The sequence below is a fragment of the Microcebus murinus genome, chromosome 11, assembly GCF_040939455.1.
Source record: "Microcebus murinus isolate Inina chromosome 11, M.murinus_Inina_mat1.0, whole genome shotgun sequence".
NCBI lineage: Eukaryota > Metazoa > Chordata > Mammalia > Primates > Cheirogaleidae > Microcebus > Microcebus murinus.
This window is the reverse complement of record NC_134114.1, coordinates 58,782,859-58,807,118: the sequence shown is the minus strand read 5'-3', so window position 1 is coordinate 58,807,118 and position 24,260 is coordinate 58,782,859. Positions and strand designations below refer to the sequence as shown.

General features: G+C 37.6%; 2 protein-coding genes across 2 annotated transcripts in view; one reads left to right on the top strand and one right to left on the bottom strand.

Annotated features, from left to right (window-relative positions):
- ACOT12 (acyl-CoA thioesterase 12) overlaps positions 1–5,439 on the top strand; it is a 42,679-nt gene extending 37,240 nt beyond the window's left edge. Inside the window, exons 12-15 of the mRNA XM_020290130.2 lie at positions 2,148–2,281; positions 3,208–3,336; positions 4,615–4,741; positions 5,011–5,439. Of these exons, the coding sequence (XP_020145719.1) occupies positions 2,148–2,281; positions 3,208–3,336; positions 4,615–4,741; positions 5,011–5,160 (540 nt within the window). The 3' untranslated portion in view covers positions 5,161–5,439. The remainder of the gene's footprint in view (positions 1–2,147; positions 2,282–3,207; positions 3,337–4,614; positions 4,742–5,010) is intronic.
- A 7,228-nt stretch (positions 5,440–12,667) lies between these two features.
- Positions 12,668–23,698, bottom strand: ZCCHC9 (zinc finger CCHC-type containing 9). Its single transcript, XM_012766822.2, has 6 exons — positions 23,617–23,698; positions 19,623–20,032; positions 16,903–17,053; positions 16,559–16,651; positions 14,575–14,643; positions 12,668–13,290 (listed from the first exon to the last, which is right to left on the bottom strand). Exons 2-6 carry the CDS (start codon positions 20,004–20,006, stop codon positions 13,172–13,174), a joined length of 816 nt encoding a protein of 271 aa, XP_012622276.2. The 5' UTR covers positions 20,007–20,032; positions 23,617–23,698; the 3' UTR covers positions 12,668–13,171.
- Between the last annotated feature and the right edge of the window lie 562 nt (positions 23,699–24,260).

The following is a 24,260-nucleotide window of genomic DNA, read 5'->3' as shown; positions in this document are numbered from 1 at the left end:
TGTCCACTTTGTTTGTGTCAATAGCATTGATTTAGACAGCAGGGCAAGGAGGACTTGCACCTACCCTCACTTTTTGGGGGAAGCATCAAAACCTCATCCATTCATTCAATATTGTACCTGCCACTGGTAAGTCCAGTGAGTCCTGTGAGGGCAGAACTGAATGGCGGCACTTAGCTTGATGTTTGCATTGGCTCCAGGATAGGAAGCAGCAGTGTGTGATTGCAACCTTGGTAGTATCTCACTGGAAAAGTGCTGTATTCATTTCCCAGGGCTCCTGTATCAGAGGACCACAAAGTGGGAGGCTTCAACAATAAAAATCTATTGTCTCACAATTCTGGAGGCTGGTAGTCTGAGATCAAGATGTTGGCATGGTTGGTTCCTTCTGAGGCTATGAGGGAGAATCTGTTCCATGCCTCTCTGCTAGCTTCCAGTGACTTGCTGGCAATATTTGGCATCCCTGGCTCATAGATGCATCACTGGATCTCTGCCTTCATCTTTGTCTTCATCTGCGTTCTCCCTGTGTGCATGGTCTATGTCTAATGTCCCCATTTTATAAAGATGTAGGTCATATTGAATTAGAGGTCCATCCTACTGCAGTATGACCTCATCTTAATTAATCATATCTGCAATGACCTATTTCCATACAGGGTACAGGAGGTTGGGACTCCAACATTTCAATTCAACTCTTGAATTGAAACTCTTGACACAATTCAACTCTTAACAAGTGCTCAGCACAATCTACATCTCACTCCACCTTGTCCCACCAGGGGAAAGCATGGCTGCCCCAAAGCCAGAATACAACCAGGCCTGTGGATCTCACCCTGGCCACCTGCCCTCAGCCCCTTTGAGAATGTAGAGCCCCAGCAGCCTGGCCTGCAGCCACCTGGCCACCAAGTTGTGATAAGGTGACTGATAATCTGAAGATCTTTCTGGATTTATGCCAGTGAACCTCCTTCTACTCCCCCTGTGCTGGGGGCAAGGTTAGGCATCCATGCTAAGTAGGGTGAGGCTCACCAATCAACTGAAGCCCCACCCATAGTTTTGTTTTGTTTCCTAAGTGCCTATAGCCTAGGTCACATCTTCCTTTGCTGGTTGCATTTAGAGACCAGCTTGGCACCAAGGTCAACTGGAGAGGTAAAATGGCATAAGTAAATAATCACTTATTTCCTTTCTAAGCTGCTTTTAGTTTATTTCCCATTTCTTCATTCTCTTATTGATGATATTTATGTTTAAATAAAGACTTCTCCTTTACAGCCTGATTTTTCCATCTGCTTGATTCCTGCAGTGAAGTCATAACCCCATGCTTGTCTTATCACAGCTTGTTGCTATGGGAATGATTATAAGTTGGCAATTTTCAACACTAACTTCAAAGCACCCTGAAAGAGATGGAGAAAATGGGCAGGCTAGAAGTGTGCTCTTAGCAGAACACACATTTCTAATTGTTGTCAAAAACACAGTAGAAGGAAAGCTCAGAGTAGTGAGGGGATGCATTAATGTTTAGGTATATGTCACAGGGCCCCCAAAGACAGGCTTCCTCTTACCTAAGGAGCAATATGGGTCAGAAACCCAGGAATTGGCCTCCCCAGAGGATGAGATGATTCAGAAACAAGAATGCTTTATGCTAAAGACATATGGTGCCTCGGTGGCCCCGTTGAGAGGCTGTTGTTTCTAGAGGTGGTTGGCTTGCTCCCTGGACCCCCCGAGAACACTGGAAGACATACCTGACATCCTGGGAAAGTGCTTTGGCCCCAGTCTGTTGAAGGGGATGAGATGCTGGCCTTCCTAGTAATCTAGGGATATTTTTTTATTGTTCTTGTGTAGAGGCAGGGAAATATCACAAAAAGATAAAGAGAGAAAAGCTAATCTTTTTTTATTTTTCATGAGAAAAACTGTTAGCACGATAATTAAATAGCCCACCTTCAAGTCACATACTGTTTGAAGGACACAGGAATGTAGCATTCTGGTCAGACTCTAGCCATCCAAGTATAGATGTAAAATGGCCATTGTTTGGCTTCATTTTATCCAGGTAACAAGATGCCTTAGCTAGTACAATCAGCCTATGACTACATATATATGTGTGTGTGGTTTTTAAAGTAAAAACATCAATTTTCTTTTGTAATTTGATTTTTTTTCCCATTATCTTTTAGACAAAACTATATACTCTGGAAGAGCAAGATGTTGTGTCTGTTTGGGTTGAAAAGCACGTGAAAAGTCCTGCCCATTTGGCTTATCAGCTTTTGTCTGACTTTACAAAGCGACCTTTGTGGGACCCCCATTACATGTAAGAACAAATTTTAAAACTTTTCTTAATCAACCCTGACGTCACATAAAACATGATCTCCATATTGTGGTCCATCTCCATTGCCCAACATATGGCCCACTGTTTTATTGCTAAAGAGTATTTTTTTACCAGTTGCTTTGCACAGAATATTGTATCAGGTCATACTCAGAGACACAAAACAAAAATTATAATAGTCACTTATTTATCATCTATATTGAGTTCACATGCTTCACCCACATCTGTTGTAATCCTACCAATAAGGCTGCTATTATTCCCATTTAGCAAGAGAGAGGCTCTGAGACTTGCCAAGATTGCACAGGCAGGAAAGTGACTGGCCCAGAATTGGAATACACAACCTCATTGCTCTTGAAGAACTGATTACCCAGTCGTCCTTCCCACTCTTGGTATTTAATTGGTAGTTCCTTCTGTTTCTGCAAAGTCGCTACATTTTACAGATGAAAAAATAAAATAACTTGCTTAATGTAACATAGGTAGTAAATGGCAGTCTAGGAGCCAAAAGAAAGTTGTGTGACTCCAAAGGTAGTGCTCCTTCCAACATACCACATTTCTTTACCTAATAGTCCTTCTTGGGTTGTCCATATAATTCACCACTCTTCAAAATGTTTTTACTTGATCCTAGAGAAAAATAACTTTGTGGAAAACAGCTCAATACCTTTCTTTGAAGTATTAAGTACAATGACCTTGGAGTTGGACAGCCAGCATCCTCTCTCCATCACATGCAGAATTATTCCTCCTGATCAAAGAGTCATTCCAAAGGCAGAATTTGAGCAATGATGCTGGCTTTGGGGGGGGGCATGGTTAGGTGAATGTAGACACCAAGGATGAAATTATGCAAGCAAATAAGGGAAGTGGATGCCTTAGCTGGTAGAAAAGTGTGCCCTTTGTCCACTCTCCTATATACATAGGTCCTGTGAAGTCATCGACTGGGTGAGTGAAGATGATCAGATATATTACATCACCTGTCCTGTAGTGAATGGTGACAAACCCAAAGACTTCGTAGTGCTTGTATCACGAAGAAAGCCTCTCAAAGATGAGTGAGTATATGCAGCCCAAGTGTTATAACAGTATTTTATAGTATAGGATAGAAATTAGAAGTTGATATGGAAAATAAGGAACACTGTATATATTTCTAGTCTTGAATGATGTTCATCTGAATTTTTTCTAGATGGATCTTTGGCTAGCATTAAAAACAATTGACAATCATCTATTAGGTGCCAATTGTGTGCAAAGCACTGTGCAAGAATCCTAAAGCAATTCTCTTTCCTATGTATATATAAAACTTACATTTAATAAACCTTTGAAACATTCTGTTATCAGTAAAAATGCAGTGAAAGCCAAATAAAACACCAGGAATTGGTTTACAATTCACAAAGGCTCGACTGCTCTAGACATCCATCATGGCTGGCTGTCAGCTGAAGCTGTCAAATGAAGTACCCAAACACGGCTTTTCCGTGTGCATTATACACTCAGGGCATGTAGGTACTAAAGGGAAGTGTCCCAAATAATCCTACACAAGTGTGAGTATTAATAGATGTTCAGTGTTGTATCATTTATTATGTCAAAAGATATTAGAAATAACCTGAAGTTCCATCTTATAAATTATGGTAGATCCATACCACAGAGTACTAGGCCATCATTAAAAAGGATGAAGTAGCTATAGATAGAGGCAGTGATAGAGAAACACCTTCAAAGATTTATTGCTAGGTAAAAAATCAATTGTAGACCAATATTTGTAAAGTGATCTTATTTATGTAAAAACCTGCATGTGTAAATTTGCTTACATAAATGTCATTGTTACACATGTATAAAAAGGTCTGGAGGGCTACACAATAAAATGTAAAGAAGAGTGATCACCTCTAGGGTAGTCAATAGGATGGGAGTTAAAATAGACTGGAGGAAGACTTTTGTTTTCTAGCCTATGGGATTCTCTATTGTTTGAATGTTATTGGTTTTTTTTTTATTATTTTATTTTTAAACAATGGGTATGGAGTTTTTTTATTTAAAAATGAAAGGAGACTAAAACTCTTTATGGCACAATAAAACTTCAGTTTGGAGGCCGGCTCCAGTTTTGTGGAGTTATATAAAGTACCGTATATGTAATTCTTTGCAGGAAACACCTGTGGCCCTATGACTGTCTCCTACTTTGTAGCCATGGAGAAGCTTTCTGATGCAGGCCACTTAACTAGGAGATCTGGGTCTTCATAGTTTCACTTCTACCTAGATGAATAAATTGCATTAACTCCAGGAATATGTTTTTTAATAGCTATTCTTCATTTCTCACAAGAACTTAGAAATGTCTTCTTACCTCTCAGTAACACGTACACAGTGGCAGTGAAGTCGGTCATTTTGCCATCGGTCCCTCCATCTCCACAGCATGTCAGGAGCGAAATTATATGTGCTGGATTTCTCATCCATGCCGCGGACAGCAATTCGTGCACCGTAAGTTTGGTGAAACACCTGCAGATTAATGGCTCCATCAGATATAGAAAAATCCCTTTATCTACTCAGTTGTCTTAATTAATTGTAATCCTGCAATTCGTGTGTACACTAGGGGAATCCTAAAGTCACCCTTTCAGATCATCTACTCCAGAAGGTCCCCAGAAGATTAGGGTCATAGCCTCACCTACATTAACAAGTTTCAGATCCTTGCTTGAGAAAGCTTCAAGTTAATAAGAAATTAAAATATTGCATTTTTCTTTTGGAAACAGGTATCTTACTTTAACCGCATTTCTGCTAGCATCCTTCCGTACTTTGCTGGAAATCTTGGTGGCTGGTCAAAATCCATCGAAGAAACAGCAGCCTCTTGTATACAGTACATAGAGAATACTATTGATGATAGGTTTATAAGCACATTTTAAATGGTCAATTGTCAATTACCTGTAATTTAGTTTCCCACTTTTAATTCCAAGCACCCTTAGCCCTGAAATGTAAGAGCTTTACAATTCTGTTTTATGTCATCTGAGCCTCAGCCTTTTCCAGGGGCACAGAAAATTGAAAATGCAATATTGCTTGTTCTATAAAATGGCACAAATTGTGTTAAAATTATCATAAACTGTTTTAGGTGACAGAGGTGAAATGTATGTTCTGTTTGAAATTTAAAAAAAAAATTTATAAAGTCTGAAATGACAATTTGCTAAGTTGACTGGTTGATTAATGTGTGGCATTGCTTCATGTGCAGCAGGTATCTGTATGTCAGGATCATCTGACAAGACACATTACCTAATATTACATATTCTAGAGCTTTAAATTAGGAAGACATTAAAACATAATGGAACACAATCAATTTTAGTGATAGGAACAACTTTACTAGTGTCATTTAACATATATTCCAGGTGGCTCACCAATTTAGTCTCTATTGCTATATACACACACATAAAGTACCTGCAAATGTGATATTGCAGAGAAAGAGAATATTGACTGAGTTCTTCTTTCATAATCATTACATTAGCACTCTATTTTCTAGACTTCAACATTCATTATTCTACTCTGTCATTTGTCTTAACTCGTAAGACAGACCAGAACATGTCAAGTTAGCCTCCTCTGAAGGGCAAATTTTAAAAGTTGAAGGAGTTTTCCATTAGAAGTTAGAGCATTTAACTGGTTATATACATCCTGCTGTCAGTTTGCCAAATCTCTACCTCTGCTCCCCTACCCACCCACCACCCAATCACACAGTCTAAGCCTGGTTATAATTATTCTTATTTTTCCTGGTTTTCATTTATGTCAGGTTTTTATTTATATCATTTATATGGACTGTTCTGCAATTTTATGAATTAACATTTATACATAATAAGAAGAGTGGACATGTGGATTAAAATGATTATATATTATATTCCAGAAGCAGATTTTTGAGAATATTTGTACCTTTAAAAAAAAAGGTGAACAAAATTAGTAATAAAGGGGTTACATTAAACTCAAATTTTGTATACTAAAATTTCAGACCTCGCCTACAATTAAGACACTTCTAAATGCTGTCTGCCTAGCCTAGGTCTTTGAATTTGTATTTTTTGGAAACTTTTTCCTGAACAGGAACAGAAACACTGTAAGGCTAATGGAATAAAGTGACTTTAGCTGTATCACTTTGAGACGTAAGAATGTTGCCCATCTAATTTATAACATGGTCTATACCTGTATTCTCCAATATGGTAGCCACTAGCCACATGCGCTATTTAAATCAAAATGAATTAAAATAAAATAAATTTTAAAAATCAGTTCTTCTGCCACACTAGCCCGATTTCGAGTATTATTAGTCATATGTGGTTAGTGGCTACCATATTGAACAGTACAGACATAGAACATTTCCACGATCACAGAAGATTCTTTAAATAGTGCTGGTCTATTCAATTTATCCCAGGCTTATAATGCTGGCAGGTCTTATTGTTTTCTCATTTTCACCTATCTTAGTACCAAATGATCTCTTCTACCCTCTCTAAAAGATTTCACTTTTATGCTTCTGAACAAAAACACAGGACTTATCCACCTGGCTCTTTCTCAGATCATTTGGCATAGCCTAAGTTGAAGTGCTTATTTTCAGGACTACTGGACTTTAGAGACATTAAAAGGGTACAAAGAGGAAAAGATAGCAATGCATTCAGGCTCCACTTAGAACGTTTCAAAAAATTTGAAATCTATTGTCTGAAACAATCCCGCAATGAACTAAGGCATTCCAGTTGCAAAATTCAACAATTGCCCTTTAGTTTGCATTTCCTTTTTTTTTTTTTGTGGGAATATGTGTGATCACTCTTTCATTCACTACGTAAATATTCACTGAGAGCTTACTTTGTGTTCAACATTTCTAGGCACTGGGGATTCAGCAAGGAACAGAAGTGTAGTGATCACATCCTAAATAAAATGAATAAATAATATGACATATCCGAAGATAGTTTATATGGAAACATAAAGCAGAGTGAAGATGATGAGTGCGGGAGAGGGCCTGGCAGTGAGGGTTGATTTTTAAGTAGAGTGGTCAGGGTTGGCTGCATAGAAAGACATTTGAGCAAAAGCCTGAAGGCAGAGAGGGAGTGAGCTCTGAGGATGCAGCTTGCTTCGGCAGGACTAGCCAAGGCAAAGCCCCTGAGGGAGAGTGTTTCTGTCACATTGTAGGAAAGCAGAGAAGCTGTTCAGACTGCAATAGAGTGAGAGATAATTAAAGACAGCTGAAATAAAGACTTCCTTCCCCTACTTTCTTGGGTGCCTAGGCTTTAAGCTAACAGGATTGCTCCCAGGGTAAGCTGATAAACTGGTTGGCTCATCAGCAGTCAGCCCTCTGAAGACCAAGGACAGAGGAAACTTAGAAAGATGTAGTAGCTCATTTTTTCCTTTGGAGTATGGAAATATCCTTAAGAAACACTCAAGATTTCATGCCTTTTTTTGATGGTGAGGCATCTAAGTGCATTTCAAGTGCTTCTAACAAGACTGAAAGCTTTTGATTAAGAAAGGAAATTCATTCCTATTAATTCTTCCTGGTTTTAATGCAACCTAGTTGTTCATCTGCATCCAGTTTTTCTATTATCTTTGTTTTAGAAAAAATCTAGAGAAAGAAATGTGAAAATGGATCAGAATATAGTTTACCCTATACTCAAACATCTTTAGAATATGATGAACAATTTTAATAAGCATTGAAAGAAACTGGAATATTTTCATATATGCCATCATGTGGTTTTGTTCATATTTCTTAGCTCACATTTAAGAAATAACCATGGGAATTGTTATTGGCATAGTTATAGTGGTAGTTTGAAAATATATATTTAAAAAGTATATGGAAAGGAATATGTTTTGTTTGGAGTAAATTATTAAAATTATTAAGTTTGTTCACGATTTATATTTGAAAGTAATATAACTATTGAAACAGGTAGTTCACCATGAGCCCTGAGTGTCTAGCACATTCTTATGGAGTGTGCCAATAAATGTGCTGCAAGACTTGTCTGTCTCCTGATTGACAGCAAGTTTTGTAGCTAGTCCTGTAGACAACTAAGTAGGTGAAGGTGACCACGGCATGACTTCAGTGTAGCTGCTCACTGTCTGGATGGAGGGGCCCTGGCTTGTTTACTGCTTGTTACAGCACTTGCTAGTTGCTCAAAAATTCTGGGCTCTGGGTCCCTCAGTTGTGACACAAACCCACTATGTCTGCAGCACTCCTCTAGGCCCATTTTCTCAACCTCTGTAGGACTGATAGTTATGCTGCTTGTTGTGTCATTAAGTATTAATAATATAGTTCTTTGTCTCTAAACCAAGAGTCTCATATCTTCTGCCAACACCCACAGGCTAACAGATTAGCTTATTAAGAATCTCAGATCATTCATAATTCTTGACAGTAACCCATCTCTAGTTTCAAAAGTCAGGGAAATCTCAGATTGAAAATGCCTTTCTCATTCTCATTTTATAACTGTAAGGATGAAGTACCATATAAAAATTACACACCTGATACCATCTTTCACTTCACATTTAGTGATATTTTTTGACATTAAAAATAGATTAGAAAAGAATATTTCTATCATTTACACAACTCATTCCCCCTTTCCATGTCCTCTCTTCTTTCCTTGCCCAGCTTAGAATCTATGATCCATCATTATAATCACTCCCTGGAAAACACTACACCTCTCTCCTTTCATTCAACTTCTCTGACAAAACCCCAACTGTGGTTAAATTATTAAACCATGGTTAAAGAATATTTCGCCCCTGTGCTGAGCAGCTGAAAATTGTGTACTGGTCTCAATTTAAATTTATGACCACAAATTTCAAAAGAGCATTCAGGAAGCTAATAATACTGTTCCATTTCCCTGTATGCTTGTTATTTCACACTTCCTCTTCTTCCTCTGATCTTCTCATACTCTTACCCTGACTCAGCTCATGAAATGCTTAATTGTGAAAATATAAACCATTTGACAGGCGTCTTCTCATATTCCCGTCTATGCACTTTCCACATCTTTGCCATTTCTCCTATTACAGTGGGTGAAATATCTCTACCCCCAGCAAAGAACCATTTCTCTACCTTCTCCAGAACTTCCCTCCTTTAATTCTTTTTGTTCTCTGCTTCAGGAGTTTCTTGACTGCCATTGGATTATTTCCAAAGCCATTGGTGTCTCTTCTTTCATAACAAAACAAGACAACACTTTGAGCCATTTCCTAAATCTCACCCAACTCTATTTCAATTTTATGTAGGTGTGGGCTTCACATCCTTATCTATTCACCTAACCACACTTCTACCTCCACTATTCTACAGAGACCCCTCTCATCACGATAGCCTATGTCCTCCCTATTGCCAAATCTAGTAGCCCTATCTTTGACTTATTTAGCCTCTCAGCAGCCTTCAGTGCAGCTGACTTGCTGCTTCTTTTTGCAACATTTTCTCTTCTTGGTTTCTATGAAGTCAAACTCTTAGATTTCATCCCACCTCACTGATCACATTTTCAAAGCCTCTTGTGGTTCTTCTTCTGCCTCCATCAGACTGCCCAAGGGCTCTGTCCTTGTCCTCTTCTTCTCCAACTCCACTCCTCAGTGAGTCTGCCCAGTATCTGGGTTTTAAAAGCCTTCTGCTTTTAAACCTTAACTACTTTAATTCCCCTATCTTTTTCTCTAGGCTAAAACTCTCTTGAATTCATATTTGTATGTCTAACTTACTCGATATTTCCATTGAGACAACAGCCATCTCAAAGTCAACATTTCCAAAACCGACCACCTAACATTTTGCCATCTTTCTGTCCATAAATTCTCTTGCCTTCAACAAATTCTATCAGCTCTATGTAAAAAATATAATCAGAACCTGACCACTTCTAATCAACTTCACCACTACAACCCCAATCCAAAATACACATTCTCTTATCTGTATTATAATCTATCTTCCTGTTACTGTTTCTTGTTCTTCTCTTCAATCTACTCTCAATCCAGCACCTGATCACATCACATTTCTTCTCAAAACTCATTAACAATTTTTCACATCATAGAGTAAAAGCTGAAGCCTCACAGTGGTCTGTAAGGGTCCATGTTAGATAATTGTTCAGAAATATTCACTCTCTCACCCTTCCTCCACAAATGGAGCATACTTTCCTACTTGTCTCTGGCCTTGACCATAGTATGTGAGCAACCATTATGCAACCAAAGGCTTGAAAAATGTGTTTGCAAATGGACTTGCCCTCTTACATTTCCACCACTACCATGAGAAAAACATGTCTGGGTTAGCCTGCTGGTCCCAGGAAGAGAGAGTTGTAGAACAAAACTGCTTTGAGTCTAGCTTAGATCAGCCCATCCCAGGAAAAGGAAGAGAGACTTGTGGAACAGAGCTGCTTCATTTGAGCCCGGCTTAGTTAGATCACCCAACCCCAAACCAAACTTCAGATGGACGTGGACAAGCCCAACTGGGATTTGCAGAGCTGTCTAGGTAGGCCCAGTCTAGATTTCTGACTCACAGGCATGAGCTAAATAAATGCTTATTATTGTATGCCTCTGAGATTTTGTGATCATTACTCAGCAGAAACTCACTGATAGAGCCTACAAGATATGACCCTTGTTAACTATCTGATCTTGTTCTTCTTGTTGATCCCATACTTTTTTCCAGCAATTCTGGCCTCTTTACTTTTTTTTTTTTACTACATCAGGCATGCTCCCTCCTCAGTATAATTGCATTTATCTCTTCCTTCACTTCAGGATATCCAGGGCTTACCCCCTCACTTCCTTCTGGTCTTCGCTCACAGGTCATAAAGCAGACACCTGCTTATTTCTAAGGGAAGGTTGGGTATGGGGGCAAGAAGGGGGAGATGGGAGATGTCAAGAAAAAAGCAACTTGAGATTCAAGCCTACTGGCTTGGAACATAATTGAAACAAACAAACAAACAAACAAAAAACCAAGACAAGAAGGGAAACTGGTCATTTTTTTTTTTTCAGAGTAGAAATGATGAGATTGTTTAAAGCCACAGAGTTTGAGGTGTCAGTGGAGCTTCCAAGCAGGATTGTCCAGCAGGCAGGTGAGAAGATGGGACTGAAACCTGGAACATTAGGGCTAGCTGGAGATTAGAAGTGATTCATAGAAAAGTGAAAGATAAGCTTATAAGAAGAAGTGAAATTTGCAAAAGACTGAAGGAAGAAGAGTGCTAACAACTCTTAGGGGATTCAACAAAATATTTTAAGAATGTAATAAAACATCCCTTTCTGACATTTTTCCTAAGTCTCTTCTCTACTCTTCAGCACCATTATAATGCATATGGCCTTGTTTGTCTTATTAACTGCCACAATTCCAGTGCCTAAAAGAGTGCTTGGGAAATATGTAATGGACAGATAAATTCAATAAGCAATTTCTTTAGTGCCTTTCAAGAAACACACAATCACCCAGGATCTCTCAGAATTTCTGTTTCACAGTGTCCATACACTTTTTAATGTTACATTTAGTATCTGCAACTTCTTTCTAATGATTTCACTAATTTATAGATGATTAAATTGTAAACAAAGTAATTCAAGGAAGATAAAAAAACACTAAAACCTCTGCACCAAAGACTGTACAAAAAGTGTCAGATTTAACTTGCAGCTGACAGGCTTTGGACTTCAGAGCCTTGTGCTCCTAAAGGGACAGGTGAAAAAAATCTGGGTGTGTTCAGACTAAATGACTAAGACAGCGTTGCTGTCCTTCTCCAGCTGCATGGCTTGTGCAATTCCTTTTAAATGGCATTCATTTCCTTAAGCTCTGGGATGCTGAGCAGTATTTTGTCATCATGTTTTCCTCTCATACTGAAAATAAAAGAACAGCTCCTATTAAGACTAGAACTGTTGAGTTGTGCAGACATGAAAACAGAGAAAAGTGTTTCTTTTCTTATTTGGTAAATATTTTGCTTTTGAGGCATCAGTAACTAATCACAGCTGTTTCCTTTCGTTACAAATGGATTCAATCAGGTAAAATTTCAAATGAAACACACAAACCACTAGAGTCATTCCATTATACAGTACAATGGAAGCGTTAAGCCTTGTGAAATATATGTATTAAGTATGCATGTATTCATCAAATCAAACAAAGAAGCTAATGGGTCTCTGATTAGTGTTCTAACTCTATTATGGTGATACTTCCATCTCACCCTGACTCATCTAAAACATGTGAACAAAATGCTATTAAGTTTGATATACAATCTGTCATGTGCCATCATTCTGGTTAAATAAGGAAAACTGAATTTTGGCTAGGATTTCTCTCTTGAAAATCAAGGGCAAAAAAGAGCTGCTGTTAAGGTGAGGTACCCTTCATTTTAACTTTAATAATTTGTAATGTCAAAACAAAAACTAACCACATTTCTGTTTACCCTAATCTAGGGTTCATAAAAGATGTTTCCACAGGGACTGATACATGGATATTAATGAACAATTGCTAGTTCAATCCAGAATCAAGTGTTTAGAAAAATAAGCAAATAGCAAGTGTGTTTTTATTCAATATTTTGAAAATACAGAACTTGTGGCAACTTATAAATTTCTACTATAATAATAAATTGATACTTTGAACCAAGAAAACAATATAACCAAAAATTCATTTCCAAAAATAAGCAGTACCCTTTGTTAGGGATAGTTTACATTTATGTATAATTTTGCTTTTAAAAAAGATGATTGTTACAATCAGGTTTATAACCACTTAGACATGTCTAAGTTCCATCTGTTAAAAATGTTCTTTTAGAAAGTTCAATTTAATCATCTCATTCTTTTTTCTTCAGTGATTTTCTCCAAAAACTGCCAGAAGTACCCTTTAATAGACAGAATGCAGAAAACTGGTTTTGACCACCCCCAGATCATACTGATATCTACAATAAAGGCTTGGCTCCAAGGGAGCCTCGCTCTCATTAGTGAAGTAGCCCACTTTAGAAAGTAACAATGAGGTGGTAACTAACAATAGTGCTAGTCTTATCAAAAATTAACAATTTTAGGTATCTTTGCTTTGGGTTTCGGTGGTTTAGGTGCATCCAAAATTTCTTCATAGTCTGCACTCATTCCCTTTGACCAACGACCAACTGTGACCATTTGATCTGAAAAGGAACAGAAAAATCAGAATATAAGAAAAACAGTAATCAAATGCATCCACTCAAAATTGGTATTGGTTTAGGAAGGGAACTAGTTTTGACATGAATAATCACAAGGAGGGAAGACTCCATCACTAGAGGAAAGTGAGCAATTCTGTAATTGATTATAACCCTTGATTTCCGAGTACCACAGGCAATTTCTCATCCCAATTAGGGAAATGCAGCAACTACTTTGCAATGCACAAATTGATGAGAAAGCTCTTTCATTCTTTCCCAGAGTTCATCATTATAGAGTCAATGAATTCCAAGAGTCTGTAAACAGCAAGACTTATGAAGCATCAGTTTTAAATGCACAAGATTCCACCTGTGAAATTATACAACATCTGCTTGTCAGTCTTGTCATTTGGGAAGTGGTAATCCTCCCAGGAGGGAGAATTCAAATTCCACTTCATCATTTCAATCTCATTGCCTACGATGTAGTAAAGACTATCTTCTTCTAGACAAGATTGTAAACAAGAACTCTTGGTTTTCAAATTTAAATGTTAGGGGTAGGAAGTAAGAATGGGCAGACTTATCTGTGCAGTACTGTGGCTGCATGAAATAAAAAGAAATGTGCTTTTTTCCTAAGAAACACTACTGGGCTATCCTACTGTCTTGCTTTCTTTCACACAAGATTACCATCATTGTAATCCAGGCAAACTAATGTAATAATGGTCTCCACTCCTCAAAAGTCTGCCACAGGTATGGCGAATACTGATGAGGTTTTGATGAACAAGGTTAATATTTCATCAGGAAGAATATAACTAGCCAGATGCTATGTGGATAACACATTTCTAATATTTTTGACATTTTCTGCAATCAACTCTGAATCCTTTAGGTACACACAAAGCAAAGCATATATGAGGACACTCAATCATAGGAATATTGAAAGTTATTTTCATATCTTTAATTTTCACTTAGTGAATAAATACTTTTCTGTAAGTAACAGAATTGGCTCTATTAATATAATTAATTCATCAGTTAGCAAATATAAATGCTTATGAATAAGATGCTTTATAAAATCAGGGTCCCCTGAGGCTTATTGGTCACTTTTTTTTCCAGCTGAGCATAATTGCTAATGCTCAGTTAATACTGTTCCTATTGCTGACAAAGAGTAAGTCATTGCTGCAATAGGAAAACAGTTGCCTTAAAATCAGTAGTACCTCAATGAGTTATTAATAACAAAATGCAGCAAAAATACAGAGGAATACTAATCTCACCCCTTCGTAATGGGAAGCCCAGGGATCTCACCTGAATTCTGACTTTCAGGGCAATCTTTCTTAAAATGTTTCACAGAGCCACAAAGTTTGCAACCACCACCTATTAAAAGAACAAAGTCACTGAATAACATTTCATACTTTCATGGGGTTTTTAACATCTCAAAGCACTTTCATATCTTATTTGATCCTCACATCCTAGACAGCTATAAAGGTAGCTAGAGCCAGGAACATAAGTAGGTGCCACTATTCCTTTCAATAATTCATTCTTCATTCCTTTTCATCTCAAAGAGCACTAAATTGTACCCACCCACTGCTTCTTGCACCTGGCCTTCAGGGGAGAAATGGGAAAGAGAAGAGAGAGGAAGTGGAAGGCATTTGTCCAAGAGCCATTGCACAGAAGTCTGGATCTTAACCATGGTTAGACAGTCAAGGGACTGTGAAACCTTGGACCTGTCAACAAAAGTTGTATGCAGATGTAGTTTTCTGAAGAATATGTCAGATTCTCAAATAGTCAATGACCGCCCCCCCCACACACACACACACAAAAGTGTTCTACACTACAGGTCAGAGGTGCATAAGCATTTATAAAAGGAATGAAAATGACTTTTGTTTCTGTGCCTTCCACCTGCTAGGCACCCTAACCCTAATAAAAATGCCCATCTGCCTAGAGAAAGCAACATTCCTGGTTTGTGAATTACAACACACGTGGCTTCTAAAATGGGTCTTTCACTTAATGGTCAAACACTTGCTTAATAGTCAAACATCATCATGATCATGCTCATAATGTTCAATGGCTTAGTCAGAAAAATGACCCAATAAGATATGAATCTGGCAGAATTCTCACATCTATGTGACTTACTCTCCTTGGTGCACTTTTTTTTATATCTAGTCATTTTGGTTGACCATCCAAAGCCATTTTTGGTCATTAGTCATGTTATGTGACCAGTTTTATAAGCTCAAAACTGAAATGTACCTGTGAACATTTTCTAGGCCTAGGCCTCTTTACTGATTTATATTCCACAGTAAAATAGAAGAGGCACTTGAATAATATATTTTAATCCTCATAACAACTCTTCTAGGTAAATACCATAATTGATCAAATCTAAGACATTGTTGATTATAAGATGTACCAGTATTTCACATACCTCTCAAAAAGAAAAAAAGCAGTTAATTATGTGGGACCTAACAATGGTAAGATATGTTCTGATTTTGCAGATATTAAAATGTGAAAAAATGTGCATCTTAGAATCAATAAAATACAGTTTTATCACCTCCATTTTATAGGTGAGGAAACTGAGATGAAAGAAGTTTAGTAATTCACCAAAGTCCCACAGGTAGTGATTGGCAGTGCTGGGGCTATAACCAAGTCTGACTGACTCTAAAAGCTATGCTTTCTCATTGGACTTCTCCAGGGGAAACCCCAGGACATGACACAAGAGGTGTACAGAACCTGACAGCAATAGCCATAGCATTAACTGACAACCTCCTCCTTAAAGGTTTAGACAGCACAGACTTTAATGCAGGGACCTTAAGACATTTGAGCTAAAGATTAAAAAGCTATGTGATCCCATGTCAGGCAATTAGCTAAGAAAAACATTCAGAAACAAAAGTTACCACGATATTGAATAGTGTATATGAGCCCTTCTACCAAAATGGTATGCTGGGCTAAGATTAATACACAACACTATTTTTAAAATCTTATATTAGCTTAAGATATAATCTCTCTGCTTCTGTTATGTCTAAAAGTTGAAATGTATAATGTACTCTCACAAATGATGTTGAAGAAAATATAGTTTGAAATATATTATCTTAGTTTTTTCTGATTTGTTTTATTAATGTGTCAAGTCATATTGCACAAAAAGGCCAGCATATAGACAGCACTTGATAAAAATAATGAAATTCTCAAGGTTTTGCTACTTATTCAAGAATTTATTCAAGAACTGATTGAGTGTAAAATTAAATCACAACTCTGCATGATGACTCTGTTTTTGATACATGAGGGTAACAGTACTCACCATCAGCATAGACTCCTTTAGGATTATCAGGACAAGATCTAGACAGGTGTCCCATTTCCCCACAAACAAAACATTTTGCAAAAGGAAATTCACCTGTAAGAATCAACAGTTCCTATTAAGTTGATAATGTATATAAGTCATATAATTCACATTATTTTAAAATACTCTGAATAGAAAATATTTTTTATATAACTTAAAATTTAATCTCACATGATTTCAAAATCTTAAGTGGCACAATCATAACAAATTCTGTCAACAACAACAAAAAATACCCAGTTGGCAGTTTATTGGCTACTTTCCCCACCAACCAAAAAAAAAAAAAAACAACTGAAAGGCAAACATACCAACAGCTGGGTCTACTTTAGCCTTACACTTCGTTATTTCATGCTCTGTGGACCCACACCGGTAACATATTCCAGTGCCCATATCTTGATTTTCAAGGGCGGCTGGGCAATCTGCAATTCCATGACCAGGTTTTCTACAATGGAAACATACCTGGGAAAACAAAATGTGAGTTGCCACGCTGAAAAACTACACCAGGTTTTATCAATCCTTGTTATCAAAAATGCCTTTAAAACATTTCTCATCTTATTTAGTTTTTTTGAAATCTCAGTATCTTATTTGTAGAAAAAAGTATTTCACATGTTCCTCATCAATGAGATGTCATTTCCAACAGAGGCTCTCAATGCTTTTGAAAATCCTCAATTTATTAATCTATCAATCTCAGAAACAATGGTATATAGGGCTTTGCAGAAGGCAATTGCTTAAATGAACTGAGTAAATATGGACTATTCATTTCCTAACAGGGATGTCTGCGGTAGAAATATGGAGTCTTCTGTAGAAGACAGACAATGGCTATAAAAATTATCACTCGAAATTAATACTTGTGTACAACTATTATGTACCCATAAAAATTTTTTTAAAAATTAATATTTGTACTTTTGAAGTTCACATAAATTAAATGAATTTGGATTAAACATTTCATTTAAATTATGATTCAAATCATAACATATATTTCATAGAAAAATGTATATTCTTAATACACATTCTTTAATATTCAGAAAGAGGTTCCATTTTTAGAATATATACATAATACATTTTAGAGTAATAATTTATTCTGAGATGAATTATTTGGCTCCAACATGAAACTGAACAACATTCAGTTATTTACATATTGCCTAGCAATTTGCAGGATTTTTGTTTTTCTGCAATGAATGAGAGCGTCATCCATAATCAAAGATGGCAGACATTAAATTATTAATTATTAAATTATTTTATTTAAACAGGAAAAAGGTATATTTCTTGGATACAGATTGTTAATCATTTAATTATTTTTTTCAAAATAAGCACAGGTTTTTTAAAAAGCAAATTCAACAGGCAAAATAAAATATTTTGTAATTCTGTCCTCACTTGTTTTCCTTCTTAATAACATACTGAAAAAGAATGAGTCCCTTTAAATTCTTCAGTAACTTCTGCATTTAGAATGAGCTGCATTTATTTTACCATTGCAGGGAAAGCTACTGCTACCTCGACCACCTCCACAGGAAGTCTTGGCTTCTTGGTGAAGTCAAGGTGGTGTCTACTCAGCCAATAGTTTACTGCCTTGACCTTTAAAACCTAATCATCACCAAATAACAAATTTCTTGAATGGTCCTAAAATTAAAGATGGTATTGTGGAGAGCTGACTGGTAAATTTCTATAGCTTAATCAACTTATTACCATTTAAGAATTGACGCTTAGTATGAAATATTTAAAAAGCAAATAAATTGACAGTAGGTCACAACAAGTCATATATTATTTATAAAGCATTCCTTTAAAAAAAAAAAAAAGCACTCACACCAACATCCTTCCTCCTTAATTATAAACATAAAGCTTTTCTTAAGAGGTCACAACAGAAAACTTTTCCAAATGGATGCAATTCACCATACTGCCCATGTCAACTAAATTGTCTTTTTAAGTAAAATCAACCTATTTGACTTAAAACATTTAAAAATAACTAACTTTACAATATAGACAAAACTCTACCTATCCTGATCCCAATAGAAATGATTGTTTTTTCTATCCAAATTTTTCCATATGGAATGTTTCATCAGTATTCTCTCTAAATAATTATCTTTATATACGACAATGCATATAACTAATCCTGTAAATAGTCAGAAGCCACATTTATGGAGGCTATAGCATTTCAACCTTGCATTGGTGCAAATGGTGCTATACATTTAGTGATCTTAAAAAATGAAAGTGTGATAACTGGCAACAAGTCTTCATTCTTAGAGGTGTCCTGCTAGACTTGGAAAACTCACTTAGAGAAGGGAAAGAATTATACTAAGTATTTCATTTCCTGTGTCTGACATACTTTAAAACCTAGGGCCAGGCACTACAGAAATAACCTGCTGCCCCCAGCATTCCTCTAAGTGCAATATGGGGAAGGAGGGAGCAATGAGTAAGGAGCATCTCAAGGAGATTTAACTCTGCTATTCCCCTGCTCTTACTAACGAGGGTGATTCATGAAGATCTCTTTCCTGAGCCACAGCTTTTTATGAATAAAGACAAAAGAACACCTTTCCAAGTAACAGGTACCACACATATTTAATCTGCTGTACCTTATCTTCTTCATTATTTTGACATTTTCTTAATGGTTATTTGGAAAAGGGTTAGTGGATGGCAGAAGAACACAGGTTTTGAATTCAGACAGAGTTTTTTTTATTTCACCTCTGCTACTAGCTAAATGGCTTTTTTTCAGCAAGTTACTTAACCTGTTTTCCATCTGTAATACGGGAATCATGCTATCATCTTTGTAGTGTTGTTGTAATTAACTAATGAGTACATCAAGTGCTTAGCATATATGTGCTAAAAAAAAAAGTACAAGCTCTGGAAAAGATGCTTTATATTCCTTCCTTTGATCCTAGGGTAAAAAAACAAAAACAAACAAACAAAAAAACCCCCAAAACTATAAATTTAGGGCATAAGAGCAATCAGAACCTGCAAAGATATATGTGTGTGAGTATAATAATAGTTTCTAGCTATATAAAAATAAATAACATGGTCGAAGCGATACTCTTACCATTGCATTTTTCTTTGCTGCTTGTCTTTTTAATCGTCTTCCTTCCCGTCGACTGTCTTTCTTTAAAGCAACTGCAATTTCTTCCCTTACTTCCTGATTGTCTGTTGCTATAATATCCCCATTGTGAACCATCTGTGAGTTCTGTCTTAGGTATTCCATGAATCCATTCACATCTTCATTGAAGTATTCTTTTTTCTTTTTGTTCTTTTTATGTTTTGCTGGGGGTGCATCATTTTTAAGGGATAGCCTCTTGGTTTCAACTTGTTTGCGCTTTGGTAGGTTTTGGCTTGTTCCCTCAAAGGACTCCTTCTTCATGTCCTCCCATGATGTGGCAGGCAAGGGTCTCTTGTTACCTGTGGTAGTAACGCGTGCCCACCTGGTCATAGTTTCATCAGAGGTACCTTAGCAACCTTTAAGACAAGCATGGCTGGTTAGTCATCATTAAAAAAACAAACTAAAGATACATGTTCTGTTGCTGTATCTCACATATGCCCATATGTTAAACTTTCAATTATTAAAACACTTTATTCATTTAAATATCTATGTACATATTTAATTTTATAATATGCCTCTAATATAAATCTAGCACTTAGCACTTATCAGAGAATCTACTATACCAATAAAAGAAGTATAAAGACTTGCTTAACATTAGAAAATAATTTAAGAAACCAATTATTTCATAAAATATATTTCACATTGTAATGCAGTGAATGAAGTTATTTTTTATAAATTCTTCAATTTTTCTAGCTGCCTATTTTCCTATCTCCAAGTACTAGGGCTACTTTTTCCCAGTTTTCTTGATTAGTCTGCTATTTCAGTGAAATAATTTTCATAGAATATTAGTAAATATATGGAAATCTTGTCCTTTAACATTAAGTTTGTCTTTATAATTCTTCCTAGCAGATTTATCAGTAAAACATATAGAAGTCTTTACAGTTACATATGATACTGGGTCTTCCTCTTTTACTAATCAGGGTATAAGCTACTTCCAGTCCAGTGATCTCAAATCACCTTCAATTCCATTTACATTATGAATCAAATCATAAGGTATATCTCTTACCAAAAAGTATCTTATTTTTATACTCTTAATACATATTCTTTAATATTCAGAAATAGGTTTCATTTATACCATATATATATGTGTATATATATATATTTTTTTAAAGAAGTAATTTATTCTAAGATGAATTATTTGGCTCCAACATAAAACTGAGCAATGGGGTTTGGTTACTATAGGGACAAAAGTGATTTTATTTCTAAATACTAATCCACCTAACTAACCCTGAGTCCAGGAATGACTCCAAAATGTTTAGTTGATGTATTACTCTTTTTTTTTTTTTTTTTTGAGACAGAGTCTCACTTTGTTGCCCAGGCTAGAGTGAGTGCCGTGGCGTCAGCCTGGCTCACAGCAACCTCAATCTCCGGGGCTCAGCGATCCTACTGCCTCAGCCTCCCGAGTAGCTGGGACTACAGGCATGCGCCACCATGCCTGGCTAATTTTTTATATATATATATTTTTAGTTGGTCAATTAATTTATTTCTATTTTTGGTAGAGACGGCGTCTCACTCAGGCTGGTTTCGCACTCCTGACCTTGAGCAATCCGCCCGCCTTGGCCTCCCAAAGTGCTAGGATTACAGGCGTGAGCCACGGCCTGATGTATTAATCTTTATGTAGGAAAATCTATTCATTATAACTTTCACCTTTTCTTCAAAATCACCCTTGATGCTGTGCACTGTGATGCTAGAAGCATTCTCTCAGCCACCTACACATTTCTCTCAGAGTTTGTATGTATACTTTCTCCCAGATATAAGCCCTGGGCCTAGGGGGTTGTGGTGCAAAGATTTACCTGTCTTGTGGACACCCAAGACCCTGCTTCTGTCTGTAAGTCTCCCTAAGAAATCATCCTATACCAACAAACCATCTTGTCTGCCTCATTCTTTGGTTTCTTGGCTCCTTAAGCATTTGAGGAGTCACTTGGCACATATCACCCTTTCGCAGAACAGTTACATTACATACTACCTAGTAATCTGGAGGATTTTTTTTCCTACGATGAATGAGAACATCAGCCATAATCAAAGATTAATCAATTATAGTCATGCACTGTATAACAATGTATATAGGCCAATGGTGGACTGCATATATGGCAGTGTCCCATTTGATTGTAGTAGAGCTGAAAAGTTCCTATAACCTAGCGATGTTGTGGCTGGCATACCATCATAGTGAAACCATTACTCCTGTGCTTGTGGTGATGCAGTATAAACAAACCTGCTGGGCTGCCAGTCATATGAAAGTCTAACATATATAATCATGTACACTACATAATAAGTTACTGGTTTATGTATGTACTGCTCTATACTTTTTATCACTATTTTAGAGTATACTCCTTCCACTTAAAAAAAGTTATCTGTAAAATAGCCTCAGACAGGTCCTTCAGGAGGTATTCCAGGAGACATTGTTAAAATAGGAGATGACAGCTCCCTGTGTGGTTATTGCCCCTGAAGACCTTCCAGTGGGACAAGATGTGGAGGTGGAAGACAGTGATATTGAAGATCCTGATCCTGTGTAGGTTTTAGGCTAAAGTCTGTTTGTGTCTTAGTTTTTAACAAAAAAAGTTTAAGAAAACATTTTTTTAAATTTAAAAATAGAACAAAACCCTACGAAATAAGGATATAATGAAAGAAAATATTTTTGTACAGCTATACAATATGTTTGTGTTATAAGCTAATTGTTGTTACAAGAGTCAAAACTTTTAAAAAATTTAAAAGTTTATAAAGTAAAAAGTTAGAGTAAGCTAAGGTTAATTTTATTATTAAAGATTTTTTAAAAAATAAATTCCATGTAGCCTACGTGTATAGTGTTTATGAAGCCTACAGTAGTATACAGTAATGCCCTAGACCTTTACATTCACTCACCACTCACTCAGACTTATTCAAAGCAATTTCCAGTCCTATAAGCTCCAGGCCTGGAGTGCCCTATACAGGTATATCATTTTTTTATCTTCTGTACTTTATTTTTACTGTACTTTTTCTATGTTTATATGTAGGAATACTTACCACTGTGTAACAATTGCCTACCCAGGGGTCCCCAACCTATGATGAGTTGTATTATTATTTTGTTATATATTACAATGTAATAACAATAGAAACAAAGTGCACAATAAATGTAATGCGCTTGAATCATCCTGGAAACTTTCCCTCTTCCCCAGTCCATGGAAAAAACTGTCTTCCATGAAAACGGTTCCTGGTGCCAAAAAGGTTGGGGACCACTGGACAGTATTCAGTACAGTCACATGCTGTACAGATTTGTTGGCTAAGAGCAATATGTACTAGGCTATACTATCCAGGTCTGTATCAGTACGCTGCACGATGTCTGCACAACAACGAAATCGCTAATGCATTTCTCAGAATTATCCCCATTAAGCAAGGCATGACTGTACCAAGCTGACACTTTTAGCATTCCCATGTAGGCACCCTTAAAGCCTCAGCTCCGGGGATCCGAAACGTCCCGTCCACACAGGCTAAAGGATGGATCCAATGAATTGGTATGAATTGTTCCATGCCACTTTACACGCACACACTTGTCGCTGAAGAGCCTGCGACTGTCACAGTGGGAAGAGGGGTCGTTCAAAAGGAAGTGGATTATCCTTTCCCAGAGCACAAGGGAAGGGAGAGACTCTCGGTATCAAGAGAGTGAAGTGGGGAGACCCGGGGCCCACCGCCCCACGGCCTCCAGTGGGGCTGGGCACACAGTCGCCAAGAGCCGGCGCCCCACAGTTGAGGCCGATCTCCGTCCGGGCCCCACAGACAGGCCCTGCAACCCGGAGCTCCAGCCCCACCTGGCGCTCGGGGGCTCTCGAGGACTCAGCAGCCAGTCCCTCGGCTCTCCCACGCTTTCCACACAAGTCCCGCCAGGCCATAGGAACAAACGAGGGAACCCTACACCATCCAGGGGCGCTGGGGGTTTCATCCCGCTGCGTTGTGCGGGGTTTCTTACCGCGCATGAATCCTCCAGAGCAGCTGAGTTAGCGAGCCAGAGAAGCCCGCTCCGCTACGGCAGCGTTGGCTTTCGGGACCGGAAGTACACAGCTCCTGAAACGCGTCACTTCCGGCGGGCCAAAGCCGGGCCGGCGCGGGGCGGCGCCACAGATGGGCTTTAGAATCTCTTCTTTGGTGGGTGAACGTGGCTGTGGATAAGTTTGTGGAGCGCTTGCTATTTGAAGGGCGCTGCGCTGGGCGCCGAGGACACAAAATTGAAGAGTGCTTAGTGCTGTGAACTCACTGTTTAGCGGGCGAGATAGACGGGAGGATCGGTGGGTGGGAGGTGCCGGAAAGGCTTCTTTGAGGTGGTGACCTGTCAACAGGACTTTCAATAAGAAAACAAAAATCTGGTGAAATTGGCTTCGGGAGGGAGCTAAGGACATTCTAAGAAGATGTAAGTTAAAGGCGCAGCTGGACTGGGACATTATGATAGACGTCCGCGAAGGACATTTGGGCGCTCTCGGGTGGGAGACAGTGCCTCATGGTTTTCCTGCCCAATAGTAGTTGAGCATTCAGTTGAAATATCACACTTTGTGGCCAAAAAAAGTTTAAGAGGAACGTTTGAGACCCCTAAATACATCATTGTCGCCAGCCCCTTCC

What these genes read in the sequence shown, in the direction of transcription:
- ZCCHC9 (XM_012766822.2), bottom strand. Translation starts at nt 20,006, where the DNA reads ATGACCAGGTGGGCACGCGTTACTACCACAGGTAACAAGAGACCCTTG. An exon ending in TAAAGGAGTCTATGCTGATG is followed by an intron (nt 14,644 to 16,558) that starts GTGAGTACTGTT and finishes TTCTTTTAATAG; the next exon opens with GTGGTGGTTGCAAACTTTGT. An exon ending in CCCTGAAAGTCAGAATTCAG is followed by an intron (nt 13,291 to 14,574) that starts GTGAGATCCCTG and finishes GTTCCTTTTCAG; the next exon opens with ATCAAATGGTCACAGTTGGT.